Source organism: Myodes glareolus, chromosome 1 (assembly GCF_982192425.1).
Source record: "Myodes glareolus chromosome 1, mMyoGla1.1, whole genome shotgun sequence".
Classification (NCBI taxonomy): domain Eukaryota; kingdom Metazoa; phylum Chordata; class Mammalia; order Rodentia; family Cricetidae; genus Myodes; species Myodes glareolus.
The window spans coordinates 47,800,146-47,809,856 of record NC_142026.1 but is presented as its reverse complement, the minus strand read 5'-3'; the positions used below and the strand labels follow the sequence as shown (position 1 = coordinate 47,809,856).

The 9,711-nt window shown below is 43.8% G+C and overlaps 1 protein-coding gene and 1 pseudogene across 1 annotated transcript; both read left to right on the top strand.

Annotated features, from left to right (window-relative positions):
- Positions 1–771: 771 nt before the first annotated feature.
- On the top strand, positions 772–8,787 carry LOC148123315 (uncharacterized protein C2orf78 homolog). Its single transcript, XM_087905483.1, has 2 exons — positions 772–890; positions 5,144–8,787. Exons 1-2 carry the CDS (start codon positions 884–886, stop codon positions 7,021–7,023), a joined length of 1,887 nt encoding a protein of 628 aa, XP_087761609.1. The 5' UTR covers positions 772–883; the 3' UTR covers positions 7,024–8,787.
- LOC146896066 (uncharacterized protein C2orf78 homolog) lies at positions 1,482–3,515 on the top strand (annotated as a pseudogene).
- Positions 8,788–9,711: the final 924 nt, after the last annotated feature.

Genomic DNA, 9,711 nt, shown 5'->3' with positions numbered 1-9,711 from the left:
CAGAGGACCACAGAGGACCACTGATCTGGAAGTTCAAAGTGACATTGCCCACAAGTGTAATGATGAAGGGTCAGGCTGGTCCAAGAGTGAAAACATACAAAGAAGGGATGAAAAGTATACAAGAGAGTTGTCAGTCCAGCATGGGCCAGCACAGAATAAGGAAGGACTGTAGGAGAAGGAACACAAAGACAAGTGTCCTAGAGCTCATCATCCCAGGTGCACATAGTACACCAAGCCCTGACCTTGCACAGTCACAAAGGAGCACTTTGATCTCTTCCTTGGGTCCTGGACAGATGCTGACAGCACAAATGTCAGATGAACTGGAATGGCCTATCACATGAGTTCCCTCAACATAGCAGTTCTCCCTCCTGCCTGAGACTACTCACTGTATGTAAGTGTAGGCTGATGGGACACTCTCTGTTGGAAGATGACCCAACATATGTACATTCTACACCACTTCATCAATGAACCTTATAAGAGCACTATCATGATAGCGTAGGATAAACTCCATGGGAAGTGGCACTTCCATGCCATGATTGCTTCTTTCACTAGCCCACACCTCAGCCTCCATATCTACTGTTGGTATCCTGGCATCTTCTCCAACCAATCCCATCTTCTATTTAGAAATCAAACCTTCCCATTGGCTGTTGCCTCATTTATGACATCATTCTCCCTCCAACCCTACCAGCACCTGGGAGAATCTTGGTGTTTCCGTGGTGATGACTGTAAACAAATTTGGATCATCACAGGTCACAGGTGACCAGTGACCAGTGAGTGCTCTCTGATACTGGACACACTAGGCACTGAGGTCAGTTGATCAGACAAGGTTGAACTATTATCTTGCTCCATTGTACTTTGGATTGCTGATCCTCTCTCCCTGACCATGTCAGGTAAGGATAGAGACTTTAAAACATGTCATTTGATCTTCTCCACTGACTTTTACTATACTTTTAAATCTTCATTGAATGTGGATACTATTGCTGTTGATATAGATATCTAGATTTAGCTTTGGTTCTTACTAAGTAGTTGATTTTAGACAGAGAGCTTATTCTCAAATGTTTTCCATCCACATCTAGGAGTGAACAGTGTCACTAGGCTTGGGTTCTGTACTGTTGGGTTTTCATAGGAAAGTGAACAGGGAATAAAATCAGTCCCTTTTGGATGGTATTAAACTACAGAGACACAAGAACATGAACAAGGTGCACAGAGATCTAGCACACAACGCCACTGATGAGACAGTGTCCCACACACACACACTGCTGATTAAATCTTGGTTTAAAATTCAGGACTACTCTAAAAGTATTGGATGGTGGCACACAACTATAATCACAACATAGAGAGAGAACTGGATGGGATGAAAGTCAATTCAAGTCTAACATGTTCTGCACTGGCCTCTCTCCATACTCACCAAATGAATATAGACTATGGACAAAACAATGACTGCCATGTTGTGGAGTTACTTGGACTTTCCTAGATTAAACATGGAAAGTAGAAGAGAATAAGAGAACTGTGGAATCCGAGAAAGCAGTTGTACTGGAAGAAATATTGACGGTGTTGCTGGAAAGACAGACTCAATATAGACGGTGTTGCTGGAAAGACAGACCCACAGGAAGTCGGAGACAGGGGCAAACACAGTACAGGTTTAGAAAGTATATAAATATAAGAAGGCACACTGCAGAGAGGACCCTGGTGGTCTACAATGGTAGCTTAGAACACAATGCTGAAGAAGACCACAGATTATAACCAAAAGGGACAAGGCACTGTCATTTCGCAGGCCATGTTTAACCAACCATACAGTTCATATTAGTCTGTACGAAGGTTCCCTGGCACATATAGAAGAGAATATCCTGATCTTGTCCCTGGCTCTTACTCCATCCAGCCCACCTTCTGCCCAGTTCCCCATGTCTCATGTGCACTGGTGGTGTTGGATAGTATCAACTGGGGCTGTGAAGTCCAGTCAGTCAGAGTCTGACCATGGCAACTGAAACGCTGCTGTGAGGGGGGAAATTCTCACAAGGATTCCTCCTTAGAAGAGTTATAAAAAATTAACAGTTACTGAGGAACTGTTAAGAAAACAATTTAATCAACAGATATTAAATTGAGAAGCAATCCTATTCAGAGAAAAACCTCATAAAACATTAGCAGTATAAGAGGACACACTAAACTTGAGCAAACAAGAAGAAATTTTGTCAGCAGGTTGTATTTCTGAAATCATATTTGAATATTGCTTAAAAGTTATAGAATAATAAGATATCATTAATTATACAAGAAATTAAAAGGAACAGAGGGAGAGGGAGAGAGGGGGTAAGACAGAGAGAGACACAGAGAGAGAGAGAGAGAAAGGATAATTACATAAATTCAGTATTCATTTGTTACACATCATTCATGAAAAAATTCAATAAAATAGAGAATAGTCTGGCGGACATGGCAGGAACTCCAGAACAGCACTTTAGAGGCAGAACAGGCCTATCTGTGTGATTTCAAAGTCAGACTGATCTACGCAGAGAGACCTTAGGTCACTGTTTATTGTAAGATCTCCACAGAACAGGACTAAGTCTCAGGCATGGAAAATGGCTAAGGGGCTCCTCCCAATAAAAACTTCCGTTGTAGAATATATTTGTGAGGAAGTGTCACAACAGGCATTATAATATACAATCAAGAAAAAGAAGGGTGGTGTCTAGATCTGAGCGAGGATTAAAGCAGATTAAATAGGATTTCCATGCCCACACAGAAAAAAGCACACAGTTCATCAAATAATTGTCATCCTACATAGCTCCGACGATCAATTTTAACACATTTCTTTGGTATATGTAAGGGAACATTCATGCTAGACTCTCCCACACAGTGCAACATGGAGATTACACAATCCCTCCCAGGAAGCTACAAAGCTTCCATCTCAAATTTTTCCAACTCTCATCTTGCTTCCTTCAGAAAATTGCCAAAGTGCACCTTTCCCTGGGACAGAATGTGCTCTGCAGCCCTCTGTGCCTGTGCTGAGGAATGTCACACCCTCAGCAGAAAGTGTGTACAATTTCTATGGGGTCTGCACCCCAGCTGTGAGCTCAGCATGGCTCCTGTCATCAAACTCCAGCACATGTTGCCAGCAGCTCACAGACAGTGCCTGTCTTTACCAACGAGCTGGCACAACCATGCTGACTGAGCTGACTGACCAGAAACAGATCTCTACTTCGACGTTTTCCAATCCAAGTGTTCTCCACTGGGATCTCAGAGAAAGTACGACCAGTAGGGAAGCTCCGTTCCTGGATGCTCCTGTAACTGTCATTGACCAGAATACCATCCACTTCTCTTGGTCTATGACAGCCCAGTGTGATAATATTTTCCATATCAATGCCTTACCGCCATCCTATCCAACACTGTCTGCCTGCCTTGTACAGGCAACAGCATCAAATGGACCAGATCAACAATATATCCTGGCACCTTGCTACCAGGATGGAAGTCAGGTCTATTACAATGACCAGAACAGCCTGGGACCCCCGGTGGCTGAAGAATTCTGACAGCAAGGGCAGGCCTATGGCACTGTGTCCTGCTCTGGGAATCAGGCCTCCTCTCTGCCCTCAGAGATGATGATGCCACTAAAGGAGATTCAATCAATGAACGTTCAAACACCTTACTCCACCTCTCCCTTCTACTGGCCCACATCTGCTCACACCATGTCAGACACCAGCCTTCAAAGTGAGTAAAGCCAGGAGGGGAGGTGTGACACCAGCCCTCAGAGGAGACACAACTCTACCTGTCAGAAGTGGATGTCCACACAGAGGAAGAATGGGAGTCCTGACATGTTAGCTGTGACTCAGGCTCACCATCCCTAAATGCAGTCTTTATAATGAGAGAGAATGCAGGATAGTGACAGACATCCAACCTTTTTAAGACATGTCCTGGGGCTGGAGAGATGGCTCAGAGGTTAAGAGCATTGCCTGCTCTTCCAATGGTCCTGAGTTCAATTTCCAGCAACCACATGGTGGCTCACAACCATCTGTAATGAGATCCGGTGCCCTCTTCTGGCCTGCAGGCAAACACGCAGACAGAATATTGTATACATAATAAATAAATAAATATTTAAATATTTTTTTAAAAAGACATGTCCAAGGACTACACCACAGGAACATATTTTGCCACCTAGGCTAATCAGGCCCATGTACTAGTGCGCTAAAATCACCTCCTTCCTAATCTATATTTTGACATTCTAGATGACATCAAGAATTTTTCCTGTTTTTGTACCACTAAATTTATCCTGAGTTGAAACTAGTATCCAGAGAAATGGAACTCTGAATCTGTCCTGGAGGAAGCCTTCCTCCCACGTTCCAAGTGTCTGCTGTGACAATCTCTAACACTTAATCTGTAGTGACAGTTTGACCTGTGTAATATTGCTAAGCAGAGTGGAGCAACTCACCCTATCTGTCTCGCTCAACCTCTCTCTGTCTTTGTCTCTGTCTCTTTTCTTGCTCTATATTCTCCCTATTCTAGTTTCTCATTTTCGTTTACTCTTTCCGAATCTTCAGAAGTGACCCAAGGCCAACATCATGAAGTCATGTTCTCCTATTACAAAGTTGAACCTCAAAGCTTTTACAGTCTTACATTTCCATATCACTAACAAACATTCTGTGAAATGTGGAGCTTAAGGAATGTCAGGGCTTTTGAACTGCTTGTCTTTCAGGATTGAGGAACTGATATGGATACCTAAACCCATACAAAAATCCAGGCTTCAGGGGACATATGAGTAATACAATGAACAAAAAGAAACTGGCAGAGATGAGTAAGCTTAGGAAATAGTGAACAACACAACCTGTCTCAGAGTAAACTCCCAAGGCAATGAGAGGCACTGTTTCACAGGAAAATGGGAGAGAAATGGAAGAGCACACTCCAAGAAATTCTGTCACCTCCCCATGATCACTAAGAACGTACACACCACACAAACACAAGAAAAAACATGATCTCCCACGGACATGAGAAACAAATGAGTATTTACTATGTGTCTCCAAAAAGGGGTGCTTTTCCTGCTCCTCCAGCAGAACTCATAGGAATGCCTGCAACACTGCTGCAGGAGCCTCAGTGCTGAGGTGCACTGAGAGGGGGGGTAGCATCTCACTTACCAGGCACTGACTTTGAACTTCCTCTTTTTCAGGGGTAAGGAGGGAGGCAACCCTAAGATTGACACCTTCAGGTCAGACACTCTGTCTACTGCAGAGTCCAGACCTCGGCAATGCCTGCACCCAGGATGCCCAGATGAAGACAACATCTGTCCATGGGGACAGGTCACTTATTGCCCTCATCCACAGTCCTTCTGAATTCCTGGCCTTGCCTCCAGCCCCAAGCCTGGAAAAGACACAGAAGAACAATGCAGATGAAATGAATCCTGAGCATTCAACACCTCTGGATTCCTACGAGGGCACAATTTCTAACCAAGATGCATCACTCCACCCTTTAGCATACCCCGGCATGCAGCAGCCCTTGAACTACAGTGATACTGGGAGCCTGAGGCAGAAGCAAGCTTCTCATAATGCCACTGTGGGAAACAGTAGCCTTGGTCTGGAAGAGTTTGAGACTCTGCAGAGTGTCATGGAGTCTAGTGTTGACTTTGCAGACATGACTACACTGGTGGCAGATAGTCACCTTCCCCAACTCTTAAACTCCATCACTGGCCTTGACCAAATGGAAGATCTCACAACAAGCCAAACCAAAGACTCCACAGACATCAGGAGGGATCAGGCCAGGGCATGCGAGAGCACCTTTAGCGGACTATCTGAACCAGGGATCAAGAACGACCAGAAAGTCTCTGATGTGCTTCATGGAGCTCCTCAGGCCAGAACCCAGCATGAGGATATGCTGAAGGAAGATGATCCTGGAGCCACTGAAGGGGCTATAGACTACATGGCCAACAACGTGGATAGAAAATCTCAGATATTTGAACCCAAGAGGCCCAGAGTAGCATGGGCACAGGGGCAAAACAAGGCCAAGAACACTAGAGAAAACAACTCCAAGAAAACAGAGGAGCTAAAGCCATCAAATCACAGAGTCAAGGCAGAAGAAAAGCCCACCATCCCCAAGACCAAGAGGAAGAGGAATCCACCAGAGCTCAGCCATGACAGCTTTAAGAAGCCTCGCACTCACCTCGGCAGGCACATGCTGGAGTCAGTGCAGGTCTTTCACCCCCTGGGGAAGAAGAGGGGGAAGGAAACTGGCATCTCCTCCTCCCAGGCTCTGCTAAACTTCAGCAGCAACAAAGATCCCAGGACTGGCCCAACCAAAACATCCCTGGGAGATGTGCCCCGTGAGGGTCGAGGCCCTGGTAAAACCCCTGGCAATGCTCAGAGAACAGAGAGCAGTGCTCACAAGGAGTGTCCACCTCCGTCCCAGGATGAGCTGCCCTTGCCTGGGAAGGTCAAGTTAGTACCTCTTCCTTTCCTAGCCATGGACAAGCCTCAAGCCAGACCTGTTTCTACAAAGCTCCACTGCCTGGCTTCACACAGGCCCACTACAGCTTACCCAGTGAGGTCTCATTCCCACTCTGCTAGGCAACTCAAACTCAAGCCATCCCAACCAGCTCCTGCCAGCGCATCATTGATGGCCTCTGACAAGTCAACTCTGCCAATTGACACCAGTGCCACACGTCCAATTAGAAGCAAGCCCATCCAGTCTTGCACTGGGCCTCAACCGACTGCCTCTTTGCATGCACCCTACAGAGGATCATCTCACACTTCACTCCACAGGGAGCCTCTTTCTTTTGCCACAAACAAGAAACTAGATCCTTCCCAGCCTCAAATCCAATACCTGCTGCGAGACTTCAGCCACCAACCAATTCCATGGAGGAAAGTGGACATTCCAGGGCCAGTCATCTCACAGTCAATCACTGAAAAGCAGAAGCCAGAAAGGGAGGCCATGAAGAGGTGGGCCCAACAGGAGAGAGAGAATGCTGCCAAGTGTACCTCTCTGGGCAAACCACCGCTTTTCCTTCAGAGGGAGAAAGACATGGAAATTTCAAGATATTATGGCTATGCAGTGTAAGTGCTGTCCAAACCATTGGAACACAATGTTACTCAACATATACAGGTGAGATGTAGATACAGATATTCATGTATACATAAAGTTTAGAGGCTTAGTTAATGTGTAGACATGCAGATACATACATAGTAATGCAGAATAATATTTAGATATATGAATATATATGAATGGAAAGACATAGTTTACAAATTTATAAATATTTGAAGACACTATAATTGACTGTAGAAACTTCAGACTGCTATTTCATCCATGAGGATATACAGAGGGCTTTGATGTCTTCCTTAGAACTATACTATTATTAATTTATGTTTCCAAATTATGTAATAATATGTTACATAGATACATCATATGCTATAAGTCAGTGGGACTACTTATTTAATGTTAAAGCTATAGCAAAAAGCTCTCGTGGCAATAAAATTATTTTCCTGGACTTTAATTTTCAGGATACTAGGATGATGTGGGAGTTCACTCTGTATGCTGTGAATATGTTTTATTTGCCATTGCTTATTAATGAATAAAACTGTTTCAGCCAATGACTGAGCAGGGCAAAGCCAGGTAGGAAATTTGAACTGAGATATAGAGAGAAAGCAGGCAAACTCAAAGAGATGCCATGTAGCTGCCAAAGGAGAAAGATACCTGAATGCCAGAACATTGACAGTAGGTCACAGAGTCATGGTGATAACAGATTACTACTACTAGGCTATATTAAGATGTTAGAGTTAGTCAGGAATATGCTGGGGTCATTGGCTGAAGAGTGCTATAATTAATGCAGTTTGTCTGTGATTATTCGAGTCAGAGTTACTGAACATGGTAGGTTTCCTGGAGTGTATACTGTAAAGTGAACACACCCCTGCTGTTACCACACTTCCTCCTGTTTCAAACCACAAATATGAACCATTTAAACATCAGTAGTCTGGGATAAAGATATGCCTGCATTTTCATGATATGAAACACAGGGTCCATGTATACACAATCAAGATCCTACCTTGAAAGAAATTCTACAAGGCGGAGTATCTTTCTGAAATGGATTGATTTGGATTGTGGGTTTATCTCAAATTGTATCAGTCTTTGAAATTATCCATTTGACATTTTCATTTCTCTTTGTGTTTGTGTCTGTTTTGTCCACATGAACTACTGTGTAACACATGTGTGGAGTGCCCACAGAGGCTAAACCTGGGTGTCAGTTCTCTGGAGTCTGGAATTAAGAGAGACTGAAAACCATCATGAGGTGCTCAGAATTCGACCTGGGGACTTTACGAGAAAATCGAGTGTTCTTGTCTACTGAGCCATCTCATCGAACCCGAGCTGAATACACATAATGCAAACAACATAACCTTACCCTCTCTATGGCTGCAAAGACTTGACTTTCTCTGTACATCACATTTTCTTCACCCATGGAAATACTGTTGGACACTATGCTATGTTCCCTGATGAACTGTAGACAGTGCTGCAATCAACACTGATGGGCAAGTACCTCTCTAATATACTGAGTTCTTTGGGAAGGTACACATGAACCATGTGGTGGGCCAGGTTTCGGCTTTGGTGGTTCTGGAACACTGACAGCCACTCAGGATGGAAAATATCCAATCACAGCAGCAATCGATAACATTCCTTTCGGCGAACTCCATTAGCAGAGTCTGTCACTTTTTTCTAGTTGGCCTTCAATGGCATCCACTGGAGGTTCCCTATGCATTTCCCTGATTCCTCCTGAATCAGAACATTTGTATGTGCTCATTCTCAGTTTTTCCAAAATCTGTAAGAAGAGTCCCTTTCTTTACCCTTGAAAACATGTGTTGTCTTCTTTCCTATGATTTACTTATTTAATTCTAAATCATCTAGATATTAACCTTCTAACTGAGGTATCACTAGCAAACATTTCACTTGGTTCTAAAGAACAACCCCTCAAATAATGGCTACTCATGCTGGCAAAAAATCCTTTACTTCCCTGAGCAACCACTGATCAACTGATATTTGAGTGCTAAAAATTTCCTCCATCCTGGCCTGTCCCTAGATCTTCAACTCTTTGGGCTATTCTGAGTTCTAATCATTTTACAGTTTGTTACACATTGTCCTGTGAGGCATATGGCATTAACCTTTTATGGGGTGACACATAAGAAATAGAATAAATTTATGCATGAGTTTAGTTTCTGAAGACAGTGTCTCTCTCCATATCCCTGAATATTTGAGAACAGACCTCGCTAATCAGGATAGCCTTGAAGTCACAAAGATCTGCCTGACACTGCCTCTTGTAATGCCTTTTCCTGTGTCCCTTCCTCAAGAGTGCTGGGACTAAAGGAATGCACCAAAATCCCAGGGGAAAACAACTTTCTGTATATGTGGATCACCAGTTTTCCCACCATGATTAGATGAGGAAATAAGTAAGCAACAGTACATTTTTGGTAGCTACCAAAAGTCCCAGAGGCTGAACTGCATGCGTTTACAACTGTAATTCAACACAGGTTCATTGTTCTGAAAAATTACTACTCAAGCAGAGATCATAGAAACGCCTTCCCCATCACTGTAGGGGCCTAAGTGGAGAGGGCACAGAAGGAGGGGAGCAACTCACTTACAAGTAACTTTTTCCTTGACTCTTTTTCAGTGGTGGAAAAGGAGATGTCCCTGGGACTGACACCTCAGGCCAGACACTGCATCAGCTGTAGTCCAAAATATTGCTAGTATTTCACCCTGGAT